The following is a 25,092-nucleotide window of genomic DNA, read 5'->3' on the forward strand; positions in this document are numbered from 1 at the left end:
TTTCACCAGCTGTTGTTGTTGTAGTGCTGCGTTCATATCGGTCCCCATCGCTAATGTTTGATGGGGTCTCCTCTCCCTGGGCCTTTGGTGGAGATAACTGCTGCGGTTGCGATGGAATCGTCGGGAATGATTGTTGATTCATATTTTCCGCATTTCCTTCTTCCACTTGTCTCGACGTATCTGTACCCCACCCTTCGCAAATTCATTATACTTGCTGGAGGTTTCAATAATGAACTTATATGTGCTTAATTCATTAAATGTATGTTTGTGCATGCGACATAATTTAAGTATGGCGGGTACAATCAATATCCATATCCCGGGGTTTTGTGTCCTCTTCTCCATCTGCCAGCATGATTCGCCAATCTGAAGTTTCGCGTAAAAATTTTCGGGGAGGTGAAGCCAAGTCCTAAATGTTGAAAGCCTGCCCTGTCCCAGAGGGAGTTCTTCAGGGATGTCCGCCACCGGACACTTGAAGATCATAGGCAGATATTCGTTGTGATATTGTTCCATCAGGTATCGTAATTCTAATGTATAACCGACTAATAAATCCAGACCACTGTTTTCTGCCTCTCCAAAATCCGTGAGTTTCTTGTAACTCTTGATAGGAAACTTTTTAACCCCTCGAAGCTGACGGGAATTGATATATTCGTCTAGTTTCGGGCGGCCTTCAGAAATAAGGCGTAAGACTTCCTCTGCTGTAACATGCGTTTGACGAGGTCTTTTTTTACTTGTACTGTCTGCTGGCGTAGTACAGGGGCGTTTCTCCAGTTGTGTACCTTGAAAACCGGCATGTTGTGTATTCATTGCTGACTTGACCGGTGACGAAGCAGCTAGACTTAATGAAGGAATGGTTTCGATCTTATCCGCACTTTGGTGATGAGTACACTAAATATCAGATTAGAGGTACTCTTCAGAAAGGCCTAAGCTTGCCATAAATCAAGTTTTTCTATGAAGATCAAGCCTTCATAAAGTAGGACTACTAACCTTCATCTTTTTGCGTCTACATTTCTCACATGCCCCTTCTACACGCGATATCTTCCTGGGTCGAGGGTGCCGTGGTGAATTACTATATGGTGGGTTTGGCGAGGACGACTGCGAGGTACCGTATGGCAGAGTAGGGTCGGGAATGGCGGCCTGAATTGGAAGAATTTGGCGTGATTGGTGCCAACGTCGTAAAGGAATATCTGAACGGATGCTGCGCGTCAAGGAAAGATCGTTATCATTGTATTCTTGGGATGGTATCATTCTTCTCTGTGTAGTACCACATTTCCTTTGACCGATACACCGCTCCGCCATTTGCAGCAGTGTTGTATTGTGGCTAGCATCAAAATCCAGAGTTATGGCTTCATCGCATTGAGGAGGCTGCAGACCGTTGTGCGAGCCCTCGACTTCGATGGGATCGACCGACGAGGCGTTCACTGGGCTGCTGAGTGGAAGGCACCAAGAGTGACGTGAACCATCCTCCATGGACCCCCGCTGTTGTGAAAGAATCTGTTGCTGTTGTGTGGTATCTAGACCTAGCAAAGGAATTTCCGGATTGGGTTGGTTGAGTAGGGAGTGGATAGAAAAGGTGGTAGCTCTATTTGACAAAGGAATGGCATCTATGCTTGGTAAAGTGCTAGGGGCTTCCCAATCGCGGATGTTTTCATAGTCTGAGGACTCCTGCTGGCCGAGAGATGTAGTCCAGAAAGTCGCAGACGGGTGCGTATTGCTCTCGACAGAACATTGTCCCAACGAATTGCCACGCAATTCGTTGGGCAGAGCATATGAATCGTTTTGTGGCTGCGATAACTGAGGAAGGAATGCCTCGGGGAAAATGGTGTACGGTTGATATGAAGAGCGAACAGAAGAGGGGCGGGCGATATTCAATAGGTCCCGGCAAGAAGGGAGGACCGGTCGAGAAGTTGTATACTCCATGTCAATTCTTTAATGTCCCCCGATTCTCCAGTGGTGAAGAATTGCCGTTAGCGGTGGCTCCTTAATAAAATCACTGGTAGGCCCTCAGATGGCATCTAACATCTCAAAGGAGGACAAGGTAAGTTATGAGACAACTGTAGGAATAACCGGTTCGTCCAGTTTGTCAAGAAATACATAATTGAATTACCTACAGATGGGCCTATTAGGCTTATATGATGCAGCTCCGATCCCCTGGGCCTGATTCAAGTGGGTCATGAGGACCACCTTCCTCAGCTCGGATGCATAGAGACGATTCCGAGTCCGCTTTGCCTGGTGCAATATGCAGCTAAAGATTTGTGTTTACTTGCGCTAATATGGCTTACCAACCCATAGGCCCCTGAACGTCGGCCCGTCAATTACGAATTACAGAGCTATCTAGCGATCCAGCGATCCAGCTTCCCCGAAGCCAAATCAATTATGCCGCCATAAAACACAACGAGATAGCATTAACCCATGGCCAAATTGCACACGCTTCGAGCAGCCCCTGGGTCGCTCCGGCATCCTTTTTAACAGGCTGGGCTCCGGCTCATCTCTAAATAGCAAATCATCCATTTGACTTATATACATTGCATTAGGATACTTATTCAGAGTCCGTTAGAAAGATCTAAGATTAGTTCTCTAACCCACTCCCATCAGTTAATGCAATCTGAGGACTTCTTCTTGCTGATCCTTTCTTGGTAGCTGACTTGCATGGACCTCCGCGAATACCTGTCTTACGAACACCGTCTTAAACCATCAAGTATTATCTCGTCGCGGACGTCCACGTCCACTTCCTTCTCGTTTCTGGGCCAGAACCGTCCGCAGCTCCGGATCATCCTTGTCTTTATCCGGGTGATGGTCTTTGACATGCCTGAATCTGATTAGACAAGGGAACCTTTTTATAACGTCAAAATAACAGCCATACCGTTGTAGATTGTCTTCACGGGGATATTTATGTTGCGAATCTGTACAAAATGGACACCCATAAACCGGAGAATCATGCACAAGTCCATGGCGATCCATGTCATATTTCCTTTTGAATCCTTTACCACCAACGCCACGTTCACAACCAGGAACTGGACAGTAGTGTGGTCTGTGGTCTTTATGGACTGCGCCATGAGAACTAGGCTCTGAATCAGCACTACTGTAGACAGCTCAGAGGATATATTGCTTACGATAAAGAATGTTTGTTTGTGAATGCCGCCGTGCAATTAGGGAATGTGCATTTATGCACTTTAGCCTCGACTGGCACGGGATGGTTGTTTATGGGACTCTTGTCTGCCGGAGCAGCCATCTGTAAGTTGAATTCTGATCCAAGTTGTTGATTCATGTCTTCCACATTGAAATACGGTGTTGGCAATTGGCCTGACGTTTGCCGTTGTGGTGGTATCACACGTGAGGACGAAGCGGAAACACTAAATGAACTGAGCACGACGGAGCCGAGATTGTCTGAGACGGCTTTCATTGACGGCAGAGTTTGAGAGTTGTCTATAAGTCCATCATGGGAAGCAGATGGGAACTGAATCTCGGAAAAGGGGATTTCTGGGGTTGACAGGTCTGACAGCGAAAGAGCATATTTCCCTACTCCGGGCTTTCCTGGTTTGTGGGCCACCAGGTCATTAAATGAGGCTATTGTATTATTGGATCGTGGCTGTTGGCGAGAGACCTCCGCGCGATTATCTTCATCTTCATTATCTGATTCCACATCTCTCCTAAGCGGGTTATCTCCGACTTCTCCAGCAATGTCTGGTCTGTTAGGTTCGAGAGCCCTGATTAGGGTGTAGTCACCTTGAGAGGGTTCTATTGTCCGCCGTTGAGAGCGTTTATGCAAACGATCTTTTAAGTTGCCTGAGCTAGAGACATTCTTCCCGTCTGCTTTCGAGGGCTGGTTCTCGCTTCCATGAGGACCATAGTCGATCTCAACCCGTTCGAGGAAATCATCGGGATCGGAACCATTCTCGTCTGATATCATGGAGTCGACACTGTGCCGACCGTCGGCGGCAGGATGCGGTTCACTGTAGAATCCGGGAAAGTCGAAGATGCTGTTGGGAAGTTTATTCACCTAGAATGTATTTCATTATCCTGCTTATAAACTTGACGCACGCAGCTAAAGGTTCGGTTGATACGGTAATATGAGGGAAATCCCGGGGTAAGTTCCTAGCAACGCAGCCTTGTTATCCGTTGTGCACGGGCGTGATTGAAGTGGATAATTCGCAGGCCGCGTTGGCCGCGTGCATCATGTAGTTAAGGGGGTTATGTTTACTAGCGGTAACAGGATAGGTTATCGCCTTTTGCGCACGATTGGTGCTCAATCTAGTTTCATACCTCTTATATCTAACTATATATCATACTGCTAACTTGCTAGAATAAAACATGGATTTAAAAATATATTGCTGATCCACAGCCATCTGACGCATGACGACGATGTATTTGACCCCACCAATTTCAGTATAGGCTCTGTCAGATCCTCTTTGCTTTAAAATCTTTGCGAAATAGAATAAAATTTTTTGGAAGCAGACAAAGCCTGCAATCTTTCCAACAGGCGATCTGTCTCGGGGTCCTTGTCGTGAACTTCCATAAGTCAGACCGGACATCAGCCTTGCTCTACGGTTTAGGGATTATTCATACCCGGTTTGTTCCTAATTATCCGTTGCGTCCATTCAATCAATAGAAGACACGAATGTGTCGGTTCTCCTTCCCGTGTCTGAAATGCATCCATCACAGACCACTCTCTAGACGTCTCGTGTGTATAGAGATGAAGCCAGAAATCATTAAAATCGCCAAATTTCGATGCGCACAGTGTGCAATGGAAAGGCTGAAGGTGTTGATCGATGTATTTCGCAAACGTATCGAAGTCCGTAGTTGGAGGATGCGGCCCTGCATTGGGTTGAAGTAAACACGTTCCATTGTTTATCCCTAGAATGCAACGGTGAAATCCATCTGTCCATGCTGGTATCTTGTAGAATTCATGACCTGCAGATTTACTGCGAAAATATGATATTATCGCTGACCGAGCCTGGGAATCTAATAACACTTCTTCGCGACGATATTCCAAGGTTTGAAGGGATAAAGGCTCAAGTTGCTCCAAATACCTCCTTTGTTGTGCATAGCTGCTTGTAATCAGCGTTGGACCAGGTGTCAAGGTCAAATGCCCTTTCGGGGGCCTAATGGCAATGTGTTCTGCCATTCCCTCAACGAGGTTCTTCGCTAAGATAATCCACTATCGGACAGGTTCACTGGCAGCTGCGAGACGCAGGATTAACTAGGTTATATACTGAGAATGACTAATAGATTAAGCATATAAGGATAGGGTGCATGCTTCCTGGTCTTAGTGGCTTTTTGTCTTGAAACATTCGCTATTAGACCTAAACTACAATGAAGTACACGAAGCCTGGAAGACCTTAAAATGTTTCGTCTTAACATCTAGCTCCTTGAGTTCCATTTACCTTCTAAGTACTTTTCCACATTCTGAAACATCTTGTTAACCTGTTCCAACTCCCCTTTCCTTAATCTAGCCTTGTTAGCCGCAGTGAATCTCCGAAGCAATTTAATAGCCTCCAGCACGGGTTTGATTTTGTCACGAGTTTCCCTCGCCAACCGCTGTTCAGCCGGAGAAGCACCCTTGGAGACTGCTTGATGAGAACGCCGTTTAGATTGATCATATTGAAATGCTGGAAGCATCTTCGGAGGGAGTGCAGTTGGCATGGTGACAGGAGGATCAGGCGCCCGCGTCGGCAGCGCATTGACGAGCGCTGGCAGTCCCTGAGATGAGAGGATGCAGGAATATGCAGGTGATATGGGATCCGGGTCAGGGAAGACCGGTTGCTGGGTAGCCGGGGACAAGCTGCCGCACATACAGGTAGGCTGACTGTAGGATAGATAGCCGCTCGGTTCAAGGCCCAAGGGAATTGCTCCGTAAGGACATAGCACGCTGGGATACACGGGATGTTGAAAATCAGAATCATTCATTTTAAGCAGCTGCATCCAATGACCATTAGCATGGGAGGTGAAATAGGATGCAGGGGTGCAAGCTGCAGCGGGGATACAGAGATACATATGCGGTGTAACATATGGCTTGCATGTTCATCAGGGCAAAAACTTGCGCGGATCTAGAAGAAGCGAGCCGTGAGTGCCATTAATACAGGCTCCACTTTTCAGTTGTCCCCAGAAGGCATCTTGACCCAAAATTGAGCCCAGGGATCGAGCGTAGACCAGTTATTTGCAGAATAAATTATGAACTAGATATTTCACGCCTACAATACGCACTAATACTCCTTCAATGGCTGTGGCGAGCTCGCCGAGGGTAGTAGAATATGCATTAAAGTAAAGCTGTTCATAACAGGCATATGCAATGACTCCTGAGAAGGGTTTCAGCGTGATATGCCCGCGTGGCAATCACGCCACATCGGTCAATGCCACTTAGTAATAGTAAATAACCATTCTCGTCTCAAAAGTCGCTTATATCCATAATCTCAAAGGTTTTATTCGAAGCGTAGACTTCCAAATAATTGTGTATGAAACAGAAGCAACCGCCCAACTAATCGCCCAATGACAATTTCCTATAAATGAGCGAGGCTTCCTTCAAATCTTTCTCAGTTATAGTAGCATTCATACCGCCTCTCTGCGTTTGAAGCTCAACACTGAGGTTGCTATACCAGGGGAGACTTTCCGCGCCATTTTCTGTAATGTACGCTATCGCACTCAGAGTGCAGAACTGTAGCTTCTCTTTTCTAGCAAGCTCTCTTGCTTCCCGTTCCATGACTTCTTGCTGCTGTAAAGGAGGATCATTGTCATCGAGATGCTGGAGTTGATATGTGTAAAGCTTAAGGTCTCGGTGGTGGATGAAAAGAGGATCATTGTCATTGAGATCTTCGAATCCGGGGAAGGCCTGCGTGACGGTTTCAACGTCATCCGCAGGGACACCTACATACACGAGCCCCAATCTCATTGGAACAACGTATGCCTTCGCTATACCTAACTGCTGCAATCGATGTTGAATATATGAAATTGCGCCTTTGATGGGAAGTGCAATTAAATCGGTGCTGGTAGCTTTGCCTTCACCCTCTTTGGTATCATTCAAGTATGTACTGACTGCCATATTGTATACTTGGTATTTGTCGTCTTCCACAATAACTCTCACTGTCTGTGATGTCTCAGTGTCGTGAATGCGGTTCTGGAAGGGGAAAACGTACTTGCAGCTCCATGGTGAGATAGACAATATGCAGAATGAAAACTTCGGTATTGTGTGACTATTTCAAGATGCATATGCAGTGTAGTATATGGCTTGTAGACCTATGGGCCTAAGCATGGTGTGATCAGGACATGACTAGTCAAAGTTCCGTTTCTGCGGACTATCACGGTCTCAATAATTGGAACATACTATTGAGCGAATGGCGAGCCTTACCATGGAACGAGCTGGTTCAAAGTGAAACAATGATGAGCTAGCTAAATTTAATTGAATGATGCTTTCTCCGTGATTGGATAGAATGTATACGAGCTTTGATAACTAGAGAAGGGGGGTTGCATATTCTAGGAACCGCTAACATGAACACGGGATCCATCCTGCAGTACGAATTTACCATATGACCCTGCTACAGTAAAAGAACCATAAACTTTGGAGGTCGGGTAGAGCGGCACGAGATAGGTGATCAATGACGATCCAGCTGATACGCTAGAGTCAATGTCATGACTCAACATAACGTAAACGCTGATTTCTAGGTCCGAGGGTACATAGATCTTCACAAACTGAATTCGAACCGTCAGACCATTAGCACCTCTACTACTAGTAGGCCCTGCAGTTTGTACTTAATTCCTCCATAAAAAAATCGAAACAGAGAATTTACTAGCAGACAGTTGGCCTCCTGAAGAGACGGGAAATCTCAGCTGAATCAGAAGCGCAATTGAAAATGGGATAAACACAGCTAGCCACCTGACTGGAGCTCTATACAGTTCATTCATTCTATAATACAAGGTCCTCTAAATATACATTCTCTTAACCGGACTGTCTGCCGGTCGATTTTTGTGCGGTGCTCACAAACCTATTAAAGTTAGCAAAGAATGAGACATTTGTCTACACAACCTCACCATCGTGTTTGACATTCTTCCGCAATGCACTGCCGTATATCTTTTTTCACTAGTGCACATATTACCATATCCCATGAGCTCCCCAAAAGCCTCAGGCTAAGTGGTTCGACTGTGGACAGAGTATATGCTTCATTCAACAACGCAAGCCGCTTGTGTGGAGATTCAGATGGTGTGCCTAGAGGAATATTCACTTCCTTAACCTGAGTTTCTCGGAAGCCAGCCTGTTGTAGAAAAGACCCCATATAAGGTCCTACATCCAGGGCTGTTCCCAGATTCTCCGAAGCCTGCCGGATTTGATTTTCCCACCAAACTAATGCCTCCGTTTGATGATGATGTTTATGGTGTATCCCGATACCCATTTCTATCCATTTAAGCCAACCCCCTGGCTTCAGAAGTTGAATGACGTGCTGGAGAAAACTGCGCCAGTCCCGAACCGCGCTATAAAGATGTGAGCATGAGAATATTAGAGCTCTAAAGGTTCCTACCCTGCAAATTGGCCGATATAGATAAAATCATATTGGCCCTTGTGTTTTTCCTCCACAACGAATTCCCAGGCATCGACGATCAAGTATGATAGATTCGGTGGCACATACTGGGGCTGCATATAACTGATATCTATCCCGAGGACGACTGCTGATTTATATTTACTTTGTTGTATTAGAAATAATTCTCATGGAAGACAAATTTCACTCACTCCGCAAATTTGGTGGACCATATTCCTACTCCCGTTCCTATGTCCAACACCTTCTGAGGATTTGTAAGAGGGCAATTATGTAGATCACCCAGAGCGTAATACAGCCTCCAGGATAAATCTGTTAGTATAATCAAGAACGAAAAGAGAAGAGCTTCTCACAATGCATGTCCCTGTCGTTGTCGTTCTTGTTCTTTCTCGTCTTTCGGCAGTCTAAAGCCACAAATCAGCCAATATCCTAACTTATGGCAAGAATATTAACATGTATCTATAGTCTTGATATTGGCGACCATTTTCGTTAACGGATTTAAGGACGGTGCTGTCCAAAGAAGTTGTGGAGTCGAAATCGACGACATGGACGACATCGATTGCAGAGTCCTCGGACTCAGAGTCAGACATCATATGGCGGTGAAATGGAATGACAAGGCTGAGCAAACAGTGCTGCGGCAGGGGCAGTATGCTTAAGGCTGCTGGTGCTAAGGGAGCAGGGGTTAACAGAGACACTCTACACTAGCTAATGGCGCTCTTCCAGATGACGACTCAATTGATAGGCTATCTATTTTGCGCACGGGCTGTGAGAGATCCACCTAGCAGCTTCCGTATTCAGACAGTCCCTGCTTTCCTAGGTGGTGTAGGGTTTAGACTACCGTCCGCGGAAGACGGATCCAACATCCATTTCTACCTGGCTCACTATGATCATATAGACTAGTACTCCGCCACTCGCTTGTTGGTACCGGGAGTCACGTACCCTCCTCATAGAAACATGCATTTTGCTCGCTGACCCTGCCGCCACGGACAATAGTCTATGGAGAAAGATCTCGATCTAGGCCCAGGACCTGCACATGCAGGCAGTGCATATTCCACTCTATCCACACTCCATTCCGTGGCGGCCGTGTCCCCACAGACAAAAGCCAACGCGGAAATAACAGGAAATAGCGTGGAAGACAGTGGCCAGGTTCCGTTCTGAGCTCATTGTGCTTAGACGGTGGAATCAATGGTACCGAAGAAGACGGCGCCTACGCAAGGCGTTAGGACCACGCCACCGGTCTCTCAATACTACATGGATCATTATTCGAGTCAACGCTAGGGATAGTAGTAGTGATCTAATGATGATAGACACCACTGTGAGACCCACAACTATTACAGGGAGCAAGGCGTTTATCTCGATCTATGCATAAAGAACCTCAAATTCAGCTAATATTTCATGATATCAGGTCTCTCAGTATGGTATACTCCTCCCAACTCAGCACCGAATCATCCTCATACTCTTCTGACACCGTGTGGAGTGGCTTGTACCAATAAATCTGGAAAAGTGACTTTAGCGCCCGTAGGACCGGTTCAGAAGGCCTGGTTCCGTTCTCATGATACTCCATTATCTTATAATGTGCCCTAATGAGAGTTGCTATGGCGCGCCGTACTTTGTATGGATCATGAAACTCCCAGACATGGTAGCCTAGGTGTTGGAATTGAGCCATGACGGTCGTTGCCTCTTCAACGGTGAGAGGGTAAAGCATGTATTGATATTCATTGCCAGGGAGAGGAATAATAACTGTAGGGCAACGGAGGCTATTTTTCTGAACGTAAGCATAGAAAAAGCGAAGTAAAGCCATAATTTCATCAACGACAGTGAAGCTCTCCTGATATTGAGCTGATAATACATTGACAGCATCAGTTGCTTCACGTAATCGAACGAGCTAGACATGCAATTAGGATGGAGAAACAGATGAGAGCAGTGATTGGTCACGTACAGGATCAGCTAGCTGGTCGAGGCCTGCTGCTGGCACTGCGCCTTGCAGCAGCAATTATCCTATAGGACGGCAGGCTGAGCTCACCATTACCAATCATCAAAAACATCTAAGAACGTATATTCGAGCTGGGTGGTCACACTGTCGTTTACGAAATACACATCAATACCAGTAGCGGAGATGGCGGCTAAACCCCGCTCATAGCCCGAATCTACTCTGTAAATTCCATATGTGGGCATTTCTAGCCAAGAATGGATATTTGATTCCGCACTATTGTCCGCGGAAGACGGCATTCATGTTTCATTCCTCATCTGAATCGACAGATGCCACGCTCAGACTGTGGTGATCAGCAAGCTAATGACGTTGAGGTGTTAGGAAGCTCTCGAGGAGAGTACCCCGACTGCTTGTGGATCAGGTAGACACCACGGTCGAGACCCGGTACCAACAAGCCTAGTGACAGCCACAAATAACCCCGTCATGTGGGCTTATTATCCCGTGTTTCTAGATACTAGTGTAACCAGACCAGGTACTGTTCAATGACAGTGTTGCTATGGCTAAAATGATGTACGAAATGATATATTACTAATTTGAAAAGTGGGGCTAGTGTGGATTATATTTCAGAAATGATATCCACCAGGTCCGTGCTTACCTTCTGCTAATCACCCCAACCATTATCCTGACTTCCTCATCCGCAACACTGCTAGTCTATTGATTTACCGCCATGGATACGCATAAGGAGGATGATTATGTTAACTGGGCCTCCCAGTTTCTAACTAGTTTAAGCAGTGACAATATAATTCGTCACCGTGCCGCCCTTGACCCCATAATAGAGCACATTGGGCCCCTTCTTGGATGGACAAGACCCACCCCGGGTACATCGCGCATGATTACAGCAAAAGAACTCCTGGATTTGATGCAGTCATCATTGAGAATCATCCAATCCTTTCTCGCTTGGGATATGGTCGATTTCATAGTTGCTCACACCCTGAAGCCGGGCGGCAATTCACTTGCATCGCTCCGCCCAATGCCGGATGTCTTCGGCCTGCTGTTACATACTCTATACATACTTGGACACACGACAGCATGTTATGGACCCGATGTCGACCACTCAGCAAGAGCTTCAAATCGAGAAGAATTTTTTAAGGGAAAGATTCCCGCATATTGCAAAACGAACAAGCTAGACAGATCTACTATGGAACGGTGTATTGGGAGAGGGAGCAAGGCTAGCCTCCTTGGAGTTCAAGTACAAGAGCCTGGAATCGTGGTTGTGGCTGCTCCGGTGATATCCTCTTTCAGTCTGGTGTCGTACAGAGAGATTGACAAGGCGGCTGGCCTTCTTCTATCTGGTCGTTATCCTCATGTCATGGAGCTGGCTCGCCAGTTCTCAAAAAAGAAAGAAAAGTACCAGAAAGCGTTTCATGTGGCATTAAATCTACTATCGAACTAGTCATATGCGAGATGCACTTCTCAAGTCTTCTGCGTATATTGAAAAGGAAATCTGCACATGAATGGAACCACGTTGTTATCCGACTTCAATGAGATATCCGCTTCCTCTGAACAATAAGTTTGCAAGACAAGAATAGATTTGTATTTTTCTGTCAGCGGCAAAGCAATCTTGGTTTGATGTGGATAGACGGATATGCGATTTATTGAGGTCCCATGAAGATCGAGATCTTCCGATCTAACATCGTCCACAGAGACTGTGGGGGGTACATCGTACACGCGCATGCGAAATGTATTCGACAAGGGGCGAATCAGCACCCGGGCGTCCTGGTAGTCCTGTGGACAAAGCCAATAAGGTGTTGGCTTCTCGTCTTCGTCGTTGTCGGGGGTGTAACGGACGACAACCGGGGCGCCAGGGAGCTTGGCATTGAGAATCTTCTCGTCATCAGTGACACGCTAGGGAATTAGCTTTTTCTTGCACAATAACAGAGAGGAAAAAAACGCTTACGCCGTGATCCAAAAACGCCTGCAGCACCCTCAGTAGTTCTGTGTCCCAGCCAGCGCGGGCCCACTCAAGATTTTTCCACTTCGTCATTGGGGTTTTCTCCACCACCTCTACGACCTCTTTGACTATGTCATCGTGAGGTTTCTCCCGATAAAGCCAAGTATGCTGTGTCTTCGAGTTCATGTTTGTATCTGAACCCAGCTGCTCAGTCACGGGATCGAAATGCATATACTCCTCGATGCGTAATTCAGCCATGATGGCGGGGTAGTTGATTATGTAATACAAATGGGCTGTGATTGGTTGAGAACGCCCAGGTGCGTTTTGATAGATGTTTTACCGTAGACAAGATGTTCGACGTAGGCACTATTATATAGTTTTCCTAGATTTATGGCACGGCTATCATGATCTATCCTACAGAGAGCAATTTGCCAATTTCAATTCCAATTCTAACCATGCATACGCAACGCCGTGCGTCTAGCATAATTTCGGTTCAGCACTTTGTTGCACATCCCTCAATTCCTCCAACTCAGATTCAAGGTTAACGATGCGTTGCTGTAGATTCGAATTAGTTTCGACATTTTTTTCTTTATTTGGAGAATTGTTTCCGTTAATTGGCGGTTTTGTTCCTTTAATTGGATGTTTTGTTCCTTTAATTGGATGTTTTCTTGCTCTAAATCGGAAGCAAGCGCTCTTAATTCCGCTGCGTGCTGGTCTAGCATTTGCTGAGTACGCGAGTTACTTGCAAAATCAGCCTATGTTTCATAGATCTTGCAAGGATACTTACAGGTATATCACCGGGGAGGTGATGTCACGTAGAACCATTGGATTGCCTAGTCTGATTAGAATTGGCTTGAACAGGGACAGAAATAACATACGGTTTTCTTGGTTTTCTTGGTTTTCTTGGTTTTCTTGGTCACAATAAATATGTGGTGAATCTTGCATCATTAGATGGAGTCAGATCTGAGTTTACCAGCTAAAATGGATTGTAGCTGAGGACAATTGTTTGCAGGCCTGGTTTAGGGATTCTTATAGACGACCTACGAATGCTTCTCAGAGCCCAAAAATGACAGTTTCATTAATAGATGAATTGCCGCCTACGCTATTAAGTGGTTGAAGCCTACGATCCGCCGTGGCAGGAATAGGATTGCCGCCGGCTGTGTTGCAATCGTTTCCGAGAAGTTGAGTATGGGGGATCGGTTGGACCTCGCATGCTCCACCCGTCGCAAAAATGAGTCGTGGCGTGAGTGCAATGGCTATTTACAGGCTGATCGGCTCGAGTCAGCGCTTAGCAAGATACTTTGGTTTAGGTGGAGACAGTGTACGTTCGCATGTCCGGACATAGACGGAAATAAAATGTCTTATCAAGTAACAAGTTTCTTAGTTCACATGCATAGCCCCCCTTGTGTAGTAGGAACGCAGGTAAATGTGCCTTTAGCGAGCCTCTCTATAGCAGAACCTTGTTTGCCATAATCTTTGCAAAGATGGGACCACATTTTCACCGCAGCGAATCGATCAATCAACCCCTCCGTGCCAAAATCATACAGAATATTGTATCTAATTCGAACTCAGCCGAGTATCATATTTGTTTAACAGTGACACCTACATCCAAAAACGGCAATCGGAACTATCTTCCGGTGGCTGATACTCGGTTCTTCCACAAGCGTGAAGAATGCTGTCAAAACTGGACAGCGTAGGTTTACCGCAGACTTGAAGCTTCCAGGAATGTTGATGAGTGCCTTCGATGCCGTCCATTGTAGAAAACTGTAATTTCCAATTACCAGTATTTCCTAGTTGGTCCATTTCGACGCGCGTTCGACTACCTCGATGAAGGAAGTTGATATGCCATATATTCGCATTAGATTCTGTGACACTGACAGTGACGAGAAGTTCAGTAACCAGGTCTGCCATTGTGCTAGCGGATGTCCCAAAGGTTGAGGAGTAAAGATGCAGTTTATATGCTGACTACGCAGTGTAGGTATGAAGCACACTCCATTGATATTTTTATTTACACACAACGATTCTAGACCATTACCAAGGCTTTGTTTTGCATAGGTACATCATTTCCACAGTAGGCCCATAAGGAAACCCCCAGATACGGCGAAGGCGTAACCAACCACCTGGGCATCCGACCAATACTGGTCATCTTCCTTCTTGATTATTTTTCGCCACATGTCTCCGTATTCTTCATAATTTTGCGTTTTCAGATATTGTTCCATACTCAAAATCCCTTGTTGGGTATCATTTCCAATTTCAACCATTACAGCTACATTCTTTGGCTCCAAACACTCACGACGCCCCTCTCGATGGGTGGCGGCAACCCACTCAATACCGTGAACTTGACGAATCTAAAATGATTATTACAATATTCGCTTCGATAATCGAGAAATGAACTAACCTTGGTGAGTGCTAACTGCTCTCCAGAAAGGTCCATTTCCTTATCAAATCCCTGTGCCGGCTTGTCTTGTCCAACGAAAGTACCATCATCATTGTCACAAAGCCAAAGACTGGATCTACCCATTCTTTTGTAACTGGATAGGACTTTGTGTAGGAGAGACATTTTGATAGATGGTCGGTGTCTTAAGGTTTCTTGGTTATTATTGTCTCTTATTGAGGTTGTCTGCGTTCTTTATAAGGCTACCACTCAACCAACAAAATGAAATTAATATATGATACGTCATCCTGGCTATTTTGGCATGATGGTACCGCTGCGTACGCGCACATAAAACCATTGTGGGTCCTTGTCCTGCTAGTTAAGAGCCATAACGCTTGTATGACCGTCGGAAGAAGAAGCGTCTAGGAACGATGATCATCTCGAGGAGAGAGCGCGAAACAAATCGAAATACATCAAACTCCGATGTAATACCGAATAGTTGTTGTCCAAAGCGATAATCTTGGACTAGATCCAAGTTTCCTGCGCCATCTATGACCTTTTGATCGAGCGATACGACTCCACTCCTCCCCTGCCATCTCACGAGCATGGTCTGCGGTTTGGTACTTCTTCACAGGCATGCTTGTCTTTACATGCGACCCTTCACCACCCTCAACGCATGCTATTATATGTGGACTCCTATCTGATAAAGAATCGTCTGATGCCCAATATCTCAGAATCGTGAGAGGACCTTTGGGACAAGGCTCCAGTTTATTGGGACACTTAGTGAGGCCATGACGTCTTTACAGTTCCGTGAGAAGCGGTAAAAAGAAGTAGAAGGCATGACTCACGTTGTTAATTCCGACACAATAGCTGAGTTTTTGTTTAGGTCCGGGTTGGGTGGGTATTGGGGTGGAGCGACTGACGAGTACTCCGTGCGCGTAGGGACCTCTTGCGTTGAATAGGTTGGGTGTGCAGCTCTAGACTCAGTCTTGGAATCAAGGCCTAAGCATGCGGCAATGAGAGATTGAAAGTATGCCATATTAGGTAGGAAAATGGATTGAAGGCAACGGCTAGACAGAAACGATACAAGTTAGATCGGACGCTCTCCCACCATAGGAGCAACACAATTGGCATAACATGGATATGAGATTGTGATTTGGCCTGAGCTAAATTGCGGTGAGTCAAGGGCAAGGCTGAGATTTTATAACCATGGTGACGACTATGATATTCATGGACAACGATCTAGACTCTTCAGTGATCCATCAACTATAGATAACGATTGGTCCTCGTGACTGGAAGGACTAGACAAGTTCGTCCAACAGCCGGCAATCCCAAATAATGTCAAGCTTCTGGGTCTTCCCTCGCGGTTTCTTTGTTTCTGCCTGCGCTGCTTCGTCGATTAGACTTTGCATTGGATCAGTCGATGTGGACTAGCAGAAACACTGTCAAGTAATGTGATACACGGTCGACAGTTCTTGTAATGCTGCATGGTAAATGCATGAAGGACACAGTATTTCGTAATTGAGGAGCGAGTTGAAATCAAGATATGATTGAAGAGCTGCAGCCTGCACGGCAGTCATCAACCAAGCAGATGGAAACTAATAAACGGGGGTTGTTCCTAAATCTATCAACAGCGCCCAGCTGGACTTACAAGTATACTTAAGATAGTTCCGCTAAGATTCGAGATCAGGCAAATAAAAGTTGAAACTAATCAATAATATTTACACGTATCATTGCAATGTCAAATCGATTTTTCATCCCTTTGCGTCTGGCAGAAGATTCCCGTTCGGATAGCATTAGCCTGAGCAACGCCCCATTTATTGGACTGTCGATGACTGAACGCTATATATCGCCAATTTAGCCTGCTACGGACTGACATTCCATCTTTGGTTAGAATTACAAGGCAAATAGAGAATTGGGTATATTATACGCTTCAAACTCAATGTCTTCTTAGATTTTTCCAAGCGAATAAGGGTTATTACATGTTTCTCTTACAGGCTATGTCAAGGCTTTGCACTTGTCGCAACTGCAGACTTCTTGGTGCACGAGGTGTATGTGGCGGGTAAGCGCATCGTTGCGCGAGAAGGTCCTTTCTCCCGTGCAAAAATCGCAGCGCACGTTCTCTTTATGGGTATTGTGTATTGTGCGCTCATGTCGAGCCTTCTCGTAGGGCCGTGAGAAAGTAGAGTTGCATGGCTCGCCAGAATAATTGATCCAATTGCATATAAAGGGGCCGGCCTTGCGCTTGTGTTTCTGCAACTTAGCTGGCGTCTTGAACAGTACGGTGCGGTCGCGATAGGGATGGGAGTAGATACCCGAGTCGATCGACTCGCTCTTGATAGACTCCATGGTAGTCAAGAACGCCAGAAATTTGGGTGTCTGCTGGTTCAGACTGCTGGTAGTGCGACGAGTCTGTAGCAGTTGCGAATGGTTCAATTGCTGTGGAAGACTGGCAGCCTGCCTAGCGGATTGGCTTGAGAATGTTTCCATCTGGGTGTATGGCAGGGTAGCTTGGAAAGAGTTCACGCCGTTGACAAAGTCATCAGGTGGGAACGGTGACGCTCTCTCGGCAGCCTCCAGAAGAGCATCTTTGGGAGAGATAGTGTCGACCTCGCCATGTTTAACCTGATAGTGGATCCCTTCTGCAGTATAAAAGTGACATGGTGTCTGTTGTGGTGCCCAGTTCGGTAAATCCCTAACGCTCATTAGAAACGAACGGCATAGTATGACAAGGTCACTCACGAAGACGTCGAATCCCCGGGAGAGGTTATTGGCTCCGGTTGTGGCAACCCGGAAGCATACTCATACCCGCCCCAAAAAGAATTCGATATCTTGCTGCCAAAGCTAATGGATATACCAGTATCCATGGCTGCGCAACGAATCCATCAGTCTCGGTCTGTTGCGAGATGACCGGATAAGAAGTCGGTCGTGTAGCTTACTGGTATAAACCAAGTATGCGAATGACGGAGATGGTAGCAAGAGTGTAAAAAAGGAGTAAAGGGAGGAGCGAATGTATGGAAGAAAGGAAGTTTGAGAGTAGGAGCACCTATGTATAAGGGGAAGATGTGATAGAGCAAGGAGAGAAATAGCTTGCACAAATTTGAAGATCGCAGGTGGATTGAGGGAAAGAAGAGCTCCAAGAAGCAGCAAAGTGAAAGGGAGAGAAAGACACGAGCGACGGAGAGAAACCGCGTGGACGAGAGCAAGAGAGCGCGGAGGAGTGTAAACAGTATGTACAGGGGAAGAGAGCAGGGAGAAGTGAGGAGAGAACTTGCGTGCGCGAATTTGAAGATGGGTAGTGGTCTTTTTAATAATAGGCCGACAACGTAGAATGCGTCAAGTCAAACGAACGTCCTTTTCCTTTTCTTTGATGGTGCAAGGTCCTTGAATCCGGTGGTGACTAAAGGTCTATCAGCAACACCACAGTGTAGAGAATATGAAATTGCGTACGCAGATCGTCAGACAATAGTTCAGTGCTACTGTCTGATTGATCCTTGGAATCAGGGATTACTCGGACCCATTGAGACCTTGTAAACTCTCTCTCAAACTGGTCCTTTCCCCGAACTAAAGCAATTTAGCAGCGAAAGAATAGAGCAAGTGCCGCAGCGTACCCTTTTTTCGGTAGGTCTTGATACGGCTTTCGTAGAAGCTCCAGTCCGTTGTGCATGACCAGATGAACTCAGCTGCGAGGTTAGAGGCCGGGATTGGCCATGTGATCGAAAAAGTGAACTCGCATTCCACAGTCACAGACATGGGTGGTTGCGCTTTCCAATCCAAGAAAGCCATGGTCAATGCAGATGCAGGAGCAACGAATGTAAATCAGCAAGGCTGCCACTACAGATGACCAGGCAACTGCTTGTCTTCTTATAGATTGGCGGTCAATGGTCATGCTTGAGCATGGATAGTGCGGTTTCGGCGAGTGGAGCCACGGGGCCTATTCAAAGTCTGTTCTAGAGTCGGGGTCGATTGAGTGTATACCTTAAAAGTCAACGGCATGAAGACGGCGTCTAGTGTTAGTTCGATTTCAAAACCTGGCTATCATTAGATCCCTAGCGTGTGATGGGGAATTGGATTAATGGGGCCGAATCATTGGCACTACCAGGTTGAGCAACCTTTCCGGTCTGGGGCTACGCAAGGTTCCACCAAAATACCTAGCTTGTGACTAATAGAAGACACTAGGTCCAGTTACGAGCATGTGACTGCTGCTGTCGAAGTAAACGTTTACTTCGTCTGACATAAGCTGGCGCTGAGATATTTCCCCTCTCTAGCTTCCACTGGTGTTCTTCCCAAAAATTAACTATGGACATCTCAAGTTCGCAATTCTCTCTGAATTCGCTCTCGCAAGATGCATTAGGGGGGTTACTTTTCGATATACTCAGTCGTCTTGATCCACCATATATTGCGTCTCACAAACAACTCAGTAACGCTTTCTTTCATCTTTTTTCTCACCCATCGTCGCGAGACTTGCGAGAGAGAGTTTTAAATCAAGACAAGACGGCGAATATAACGTCGAACTCTTCTGCATCGAACCCGTCGCCCGAACCCTCGACTCCAGCTCGTTCAATATCCAACTCCTCTCCGGAACCCCCGTCTCGAGTGTGTTCGATATCGAACCCCTCTCTCGAACCCTCGCCTCCCGTTCGTTCAATACCGAACCCCTCACGTCATCGCTCAATCCCCCGTCCAGAAAACTCAACGAAGACAAGCCAAACGAGCAAACCCGTGAGAATAGTTGTAATAATTAAATCTTTACGGCATGATGCTCTAGACATCAGCTCCTTATGGGAGTGTCAGGAAATCTTCTCGCCAGATAAGGATGCTAAACATGACCCTGTTAAACGACATATCCAACTAGATAATGCTATCAAGACTCTCATCGCCGACAGTGAATTATTAGTTTGTCGCATTCGAATACTGAACCTTGCTCGAGGCAATGAACGGGATACAATCAAAAGACTACATCAAAAGCGGTCTAGATATGGTGGCGAGGCCAAACTCAACGAGTATTTTGCGAAAGCCTTCGACATATCAACAAGCACTATAGTGAAACAAGGAACTCAATACAGACGGTATATGTCGATGATAAACGAATTTTGTCTCGGCGTGATCCTTGTTATCGGTGATAATTCACGTCACCATTCCGAGTAAGTACTCTAATCTCTTTTCCCCAATTAAAGCTTACTGAAATAGTTGGTTGCTGATCACGGAGAGTGATTTTTATTTGCTACTTGCATATATTCGCAAATATAAACAACACTGGATTCAACTAGCATGGTCTCAAAATTGGGCAGCCGCAAAGGTAATTGCCGAGGCATTGCTAATGATTGGCGTATCATCATCTTCTATCAACGAAGGGCACTCAGCCATTGCATCAATCATCTGCCATTATGTCATGGTCGACGACGAAGGGAAAGTTCATCCCTTAACGACCACGGGTGTTAAACCTCTATTATCTACACATGAGAGCGAATCGACCTCTCCTATGTCATACGAGGAGAAACTTTCGGAACTTTACAAGGAGATTAATGGTCGCGACGTTCTTGTAACCGAAGACAAAGCTACTGCAACACAATCTGATCGAGAAGAAGCTACTGATTCTTGCGTCCACTCTCCCGCCGAAAGTCAAGATAATGCTGAAACACCGCGTGATCACATTCCGACCGCAACAAGCGTCCGCCCTGTGTCTTTTATTCCCGCTGTTAGAAACCCTCTCCTATCATCTGGCACCTCGCATCAGAATCGATCGATCACACAACCTGGCATCTCTTCACTAGAATCTCAGTTTTCCAACGAGCACCGGCCCAGTGATTCCAATATATCTCAGAGCGGACACGACGAATCGTCTGAACGATCGTCGCCACCAACCGATGTAACTGAATATGAGGACTCCACTGAGCGTCCTTCGAAACGTCCATGTCCCGAACGTTTATATGAAAGACATCACCAACATCTAAGGATATTAGGGCCACAGCATGTGGCATATCCTTTTCAAAGCAATATTTCACAGTATAGTCAGGAGGCTCTCTCATTGAAGCACCAGGGGCTAGTTAATTCCTTGCCGAACTTTGCGCATCGACCGGAAAACCACATAGGTGACCGCCAACCGGCTAATAGCGGCTTCCAGGTTATGAGCTCATCGACTTCTTCGCACACGACGATTATGGAGCCACGGACAACTACGCCAGAAGATAATAATGCTGCCCAGGCTCTTACGGGGCTCCGTGAAGAACATCGGCCGTCAATAGAGTCGGATGATGTTCAGGTAAACACAGAGCAAAATCAAAATTGGGACGGCATGAGAGCGATACCTCACTATCCAACCGTCCCCCACGCAAGTGGAAAACGGCAACACAATCAAAACAGCAATCAAACATCGAATCTGCCGCTCATCTTACCCCAAGCCTCAACCCGATCCGCGATGCCTACATCACGGGTTATACAGTATGATCATATGCCTGATGTTCCGGGAGCAACTGGTCAGGCAGCATGTCAGCAATCGGCTCAAGCCGCTCTGCCCGTCAGTTACAATACTTCATCCTTGATCACCAACCCTCACCTCCCCGAATCTTCAGGCGAATTCCCTTCGTCTACAGGCTCGCTAGTTGAAGGCGATGAGCAATCTTCTGGGGTATCATCGATGACATCCAATCCGAGCGGATTTATCCCATCAGATGCCCTCCAGAATCGTACATTTCCATCCCTGGGCACAAATGATATACCTAACCAATTCCCACCGCGTGATACACTGCCACAATGGACTTCCCAACCCTTTGATGTCGATTATTCTTCCATGTTAGGTATAAATGATATACCTAATCAGCTCCCACCGCGTGATACACTGCCACAATGGACTTCCCAACCCTTTGATGTCGATTATTCTTCCATGTTAGGTATAAATGATATACCTAATCAGCTCCCACCGCGTGATATACTTCCACAATGGACTTCCCAACCCCTTGACCTTGAAGGCTCCTTGGACTTAGGGACGAGTAGCATGCATAGCTATCGCACTCCATCTATCACAAATATTCCTGAAGCTTATTCGTTGTTCATGTGAGACTATCACCATTCTCCTACAATGTCAAGAATTCAAGATATCTTTATGTAACTTTATTGGTTTCCACGTCGCATTCCAAAAACTCTTATCGAATATAATTACAGAGCGTATCATAGCATCTAAAATTCACCAACATTATGGTCTTTTTTTCAAGACAACTAGTATAAAATCTACCGCCCCATACACCGCAGGTTCAGAGTCCGTATATGTAAATTGTCCAGGGGATATATTGAAGTAGGGCCCTTTCTCCGGCTTGATGGTCGAAACATGCAGAGGCATCATCAGAATGCTTTTCGTCTCGTCTGAAATTACAGCACCTTGCTTAAAATGTTCGACACGGGCAACGGAAACCTAAAAAATCTTATATCGGTTTTCTGGTTGAATAGAATGGGGGGGCAGCTCACGTCATAACCACGCTTTTTCACAACTTCCTCCAAATCCTTTACGGCTAGATCTAGTTCGTCCCCTCCATATCGTGCGCCCCATGCGGATGGTGTGGTAGTGACCGATTTGCCAGATAGCGCTTTTTTTATGGAATTTGTAGCATTTATCGCATCCTCCCAGAGGGGAAGGACCTTTCCCGGTTCGAGAGTCTGAGACGGGGCACTCATGAACGAGTGGTGCAGATAGAGAAATATTGATAAAATGAAAAAAATAGTTCGGCAGGTAAGGAATTCGAATATTAGAGAGAAGCTCCTTTTTTTGTACTTTCTGATGAAATGCATTCTCACGAAAAATCTTTCTGCCCGACTGAGGGGCGGGGCGAGGAGGGGCGTGGAGTCACATGACATGAATTAGTCTCGTAGGTAGGGTTTTGTAAAATGACTGACAGGGCGTGTCATTGTAAAACCTGACATGACAAGGTCTTGTCATGTCAAATCTGACAATTTGCGTAATTTTGAAGTGGGTCTAATTTAATGACTTTAATTGGCCAAATCTGATCATCAGCCAATAAAAACATAGAGAAATATCTTGGCGGTGGCCTAATGGCCGCCGCTTTTCTAAAAATATTTAGACCTAAATCACATGAGTGATTTCTTCCATTTTTACGTACCTAAATAAGTATAGCGCTATCAAAATTTATTAGTAAAAAGGGATCTGACGCAGACCTCCAAAAATTTGTCAAACCTGACAAATTTTTGTGTCATGTCAGAAGTGGGTCCTGACAATACCAAACACTACTCGTAGGTCACTATTCGCTTTACGGAGTTGCACGCGACTCCATCCGGGTTCCGTCGCATGCTTGGCCTGTGAATGTTACCAGGTTGTACGCCAAGACGATGTATCTTGTGAACAGTTTGCTAGTGTGTATAACACTGTTTCTACTTTCAATTGGTCCAATAAAATTTGTGTCTACACTGTGACTAAGAAGGAAGTGCTTGATTTCAACGTCTTTATAAAAATATGTCTGATTAGGGTGGGCGGTATCCAAGAAAACCGGTACACGGAACCTAAGACAGGCTCATTGCATCTATGTACATGAGCCCCCACTAAGTTGCCATTCTTGCTGGCCCGTCGATAAGTTAGCATGTGAAATATAATATTAGTAGAGGGATATTGTGCATCGCCCACCCGCAGCATATGCCTGCTACATATTTGAGATCAAATTCCAGCATTCTATGGCGTGCGTGGGAAGTCGCGTTGCGTTTATAGTTATGGCCGAAGCTTTAAAAGAGTACACTAGCCCGGGATTACATAGCTAGAATTCGACTATTTATAAATGATCGCTCTTTTATTAGATTAACAGTCACCGCTGATATCAGATTTGAATATCTTCATTCACCAATCCAGTACGTTTTGAACATGACGATGGTGTGAGACCTTATGAACAAGTTCAGTCCTCCATCGCTGGACATCGATAATGATACTTCGTTGTCGGAAAAAAGGTGGACCAAGGACTTCCCTCCACTTATACGTCGGTATGTTACAGTTTGGCTATTAATAGTTAACGCCATAAATACATTTCTGGGACACATGACAGATACACCCTTGGTGGTCGATGTTATTGGTCTTGAAACTCCCGCCCATCATTTAAATATGTGCCCACAGTTGGCAGAAACTGAAGGGGATGTGATGAGAGATTTTGATCAGAATATAATTGTACCGGTTGAATTGGCTTTCTCCGGTAGCTCAGCCCTATCCAAGCCAAATCCTAACGCAGCGCCTATACATGGCGCTCCCAAGCTATGGTCGCGGTCATTAGTTGGATCGTCAGAATCAGGGTCTTCCACAAAGACTGTTGACTATCAAATGATGATGTCCCACCGAGAGCCATCGCTTGAACTCCCTTGTATGATAGGGGAATTGAAAAAACCACAAGTCATTAAGCTAAGTCAATGGCTTTTCAATCCCGAATACCCCGCCGATGGAAAGACCACTCGCCTTCAACAAGAGCTTAGAGGGTACGGTGTCTACATCTTTGCTTATTTTGTTTCTACGTTGAGCTGATAGGGTAAAGGTATGCCTATAAATATCAGTGCCCTCAAGTCTTTCTTTTTGATACAAGAACCTTGGTCATTGTTCAATTCCGGGCTTCAAGTGTTCAGGATATTAGAGAAGAAGACTGTCCTGTAGACTGCTGTGTCATTCCTTGGAAGAGACTTGAGCCCGACCAATGTTCCATACCGTACGCGCTATACAGACTCGCCTCGTGGGGATATATTCGCTTGAGTGGAACTTTAGAATGCAAATACGAAGCGCCAGGGGAATGCTCATGGGCTCGAAAAAGTCTTTCCTTGGATGGGCTGACTCGAAAATATGAATATTGGTCAGGACAATCGAAATAGGTCAACATACACGACGGCCGTGAATATTCAACCCATCTGAATGGATATCAGCGTGACTTTATCCATCAATCTGTCCAGCTACCTGATGGCAGGATGGAGCCTAGAGGGTTCTGGGTGTGGAGACTTGGAAACCAGATTATTTATGATATCTTTAACTGTTTCATATCTTGCTACTGAATCAAAATAAGGAATCCATGCTCTATGTCATTATAAAATACTGGCCTCGGTAATCAAACCAATGAGGATGCACAGAACCTTGTAAAAACCAACTACCGTCTCTAATCGCGCATGTTTTAATGTTTAGTGGAGAATCGGCCCGCTTCTTAATACGTATCAAGGACGTTTGTTTTGTTTGCATCCTGCTACATTTAAATTTCACCCTCAAGCTTCTAGCCCTTGACACCATCCCTTCCTCTGACTTTTCCCCCGCTTTCAGGTTCTTAGTCAACAACACCATGGATCATTCCCTTGTACG

The 25,092-nt window shown here is 45.7% G+C and overlaps 14 protein-coding genes across 14 annotated transcripts; 3 read left to right on the forward strand and 11 right to left on the reverse strand.

Moving 5' to 3' along the window:
* Positions 1–138: 138 nt before the first annotated feature.
* BGW36DRAFT_362947 (uncharacterized protein) lies at positions 139–1,917 on the reverse strand (the record flags this gene model as incomplete). Its single annotated transcript, XM_046214422.1, has 2 exons — positions 139–885; positions 985–1,917. The coding sequence occupies 2 exons, from the start codon at positions 1,915–1,917 to the stop codon at positions 139–141; spliced, it is 1,680 nt and encodes a 559-aa protein (XP_046067917.1).
* A 774-nt stretch (positions 1,918–2,691) lies between these two features.
* Positions 2,692–4,011, reverse strand: BGW36DRAFT_464526 (uncharacterized protein; the record flags this gene model as incomplete). The annotated part of the gene is made up of 3 exons (XM_046222254.1): positions 3,111–4,011; positions 2,861–3,058; positions 2,692–2,806 (listed from the first exon to the last, which is right to left on the reverse strand). The coding sequence occupies exons 1-3, from the start codon at positions 3,905–3,907 to the stop codon at positions 2,692–2,694; spliced, it is 1,110 nt and encodes a 369-aa protein (XP_046067918.1). The 5' UTR covers positions 3,908–4,011.
* A 1,347-nt stretch (positions 4,012–5,358) lies between these two features.
* BGW36DRAFT_362949 (uncharacterized protein) lies at positions 5,359–5,991 on the reverse strand (the record flags this gene model as incomplete). Its single annotated transcript, XM_046214423.1, has 1 exon — positions 5,359–5,991. One exon carries the CDS (start codon positions 5,989–5,991, stop codon positions 5,359–5,361), a length of 633 nt encoding a protein of 210 aa, XP_046067919.1.
* Positions 5,992–6,472: 481 nt separating this feature from the next.
* On the reverse strand, positions 6,473–7,139 carry BGW36DRAFT_437611 (uncharacterized protein; the record flags this gene model as incomplete). Its single annotated transcript, XM_046221467.1, is given in 2 exon segments — positions 6,473–7,108; positions 7,128–7,139. 2 exon segments carry the CDS (start codon positions 7,137–7,139, stop codon positions 6,473–6,475), a joined length of 648 nt encoding a protein of 215 aa, XP_046067920.1.
* Positions 7,140–8,015: 876 nt separating this feature from the next.
* BGW36DRAFT_347887 (S-adenosyl-L-methionine-dependent methyltransferase) lies at positions 8,016–9,115 on the reverse strand (the record flags this gene model as incomplete). The annotated part of the gene is made up of 5 exons (XM_046213249.1): positions 8,016–8,457; positions 8,505–8,666; positions 8,714–8,818; positions 8,873–8,923; positions 8,973–9,115. 5 exons carry the CDS (start codon positions 9,110–9,112, stop codon positions 8,016–8,018), a joined length of 900 nt encoding a protein of 299 aa, XP_046067921.1.
* Positions 9,116–9,912: 797 nt separating this feature from the next.
* On the reverse strand, positions 9,913–10,694 carry BGW36DRAFT_362952 (uncharacterized protein; the record flags this gene model as incomplete). Its single annotated transcript, XM_046214425.1, has 4 exons — positions 9,913–10,404; positions 10,459–10,493; positions 10,543–10,564; positions 10,608–10,694. The coding sequence occupies 4 exons, from the start codon at positions 10,692–10,694 to the stop codon at positions 9,913–9,915; spliced, it is 636 nt and encodes a 211-aa protein (XP_046067922.1).
* A 482-nt stretch (positions 10,695–11,176) lies between these two features.
* BGW36DRAFT_362953 (uncharacterized protein) lies at positions 11,177–11,902 on the forward strand (the record flags this gene model as incomplete). The annotated part of the gene is made up of 1 exon (XM_046214426.1): positions 11,177–11,902. The coding sequence occupies one exon, from the start codon at positions 11,177–11,179 to the stop codon at positions 11,900–11,902; it is 726 nt and encodes a 241-aa protein (XP_046067923.1).
* A 20-nt stretch (positions 11,903–11,922) lies between these two features.
* Positions 11,923–12,658, reverse strand: BGW36DRAFT_431171 (uncharacterized protein; the record flags this gene model as incomplete). The annotated part of the gene is made up of 2 exons (XM_046220948.1): positions 11,923–12,354; positions 12,407–12,658. 2 exons carry the CDS (start codon positions 12,656–12,658, stop codon positions 11,923–11,925), a joined length of 684 nt encoding a protein of 227 aa, XP_046067924.1.
* Positions 12,659–13,785: 1,127 nt separating this feature from the next.
* On the reverse strand, positions 13,786–14,311 carry BGW36DRAFT_431172 (uncharacterized protein; the record flags this gene model as incomplete). Its single annotated transcript, XM_046220949.1, has 2 exons — positions 13,786–13,957; positions 14,007–14,311. The coding sequence occupies 2 exons, from the start codon at positions 14,309–14,311 to the stop codon at positions 13,786–13,788; spliced, it is 477 nt and encodes a 158-aa protein (XP_046067925.1).
* Positions 14,312–14,460: 149 nt separating this feature from the next.
* BGW36DRAFT_362956 (uncharacterized protein) lies at positions 14,461–14,960 on the reverse strand (the record flags this gene model as incomplete). Its single annotated transcript, XM_046214427.1, has 2 exons — positions 14,461–14,748; positions 14,799–14,960. The coding sequence occupies 2 exons, from the start codon at positions 14,958–14,960 to the stop codon at positions 14,461–14,463; spliced, it is 450 nt and encodes a 149-aa protein (XP_046067926.1).
* Positions 14,961–15,247: 287 nt separating this feature from the next.
* Positions 15,248–15,813, reverse strand: BGW36DRAFT_431174 (uncharacterized protein; the record flags this gene model as incomplete). Its single annotated transcript, XM_046220950.1, has 2 exons — positions 15,248–15,572; positions 15,623–15,813. The coding sequence occupies 2 exons, from the start codon at positions 15,811–15,813 to the stop codon at positions 15,248–15,250; spliced, it is 516 nt and encodes a 171-aa protein (XP_046067927.1).
* A 959-nt stretch (positions 15,814–16,772) lies between these two features.
* On the reverse strand, positions 16,773–17,641 carry BGW36DRAFT_431175 (uncharacterized protein; the record flags this gene model as incomplete). The annotated part of the gene is made up of 2 exons (XM_046220951.1): positions 16,773–17,469; positions 17,517–17,641. 2 exons carry the CDS (start codon positions 17,639–17,641, stop codon positions 16,773–16,775), a joined length of 822 nt encoding a protein of 273 aa, XP_046067928.1.
* Positions 17,642–19,002: 1,361 nt separating this feature from the next.
* Positions 19,003–21,870, forward strand: BGW36DRAFT_386562 (uncharacterized protein). The gene is made up of 3 exons (XM_046217017.1): positions 19,003–19,918; positions 19,965–21,614; positions 21,708–21,870. Exons 1-3 carry the CDS (start codon positions 19,074–19,076, stop codon positions 21,829–21,831), a joined length of 2,619 nt encoding a protein of 872 aa, XP_046067929.1. The 5' UTR covers positions 19,003–19,073; the 3' UTR covers positions 21,832–21,870.
* A 1,935-nt stretch (positions 21,871–23,805) lies between these two features.
* Positions 23,806–24,576, forward strand: BGW36DRAFT_464533 (uncharacterized protein; the record flags this gene model as incomplete). The annotated part of the gene is made up of 2 exons (XM_046222255.1): positions 23,806–24,233; positions 24,290–24,576. Coding segments are annotated over 2 exons (714 nt in total), but the record flags the coding sequence as incomplete, so codon positions are not given.
* Between the last annotated feature and the right edge of the window lie 516 nt (positions 24,577–25,092).

Source organism: Talaromyces proteolyticus (genome assembly GCF_021365285.1).
Source record: "Talaromyces proteolyticus strain PMI_201 chromosome Unknown BGW36scaffold_11, whole genome shotgun sequence".
In the NCBI taxonomy this organism is placed as follows: Eukaryota; Fungi; Ascomycota; class Eurotiomycetes; order Eurotiales; family Trichocomaceae; genus Talaromyces; species Talaromyces proteolyticus.

Coding starts and splice junctions, on each gene's coding strand:
- BGW36DRAFT_386562 (XM_046217017.1), top strand. CDS start 19,074: ATGGACATCTCAAGTTCGCAATTCTCTCTGAATTCGCTCTCGCAAGAT. Junction 19,919..19,964: donor AATTCACGTCACCATTCCGA/GTAAGTACTCTA, acceptor TTACTGAAATAG/TTGGTTGCTGATCACGGAGA. Junction 21,615..21,707: donor CTCCCACCGCGTGATACACT/GCCACAATGGAC, acceptor GCGTGATATACT/TCCACAATGGACTTCCCAAC.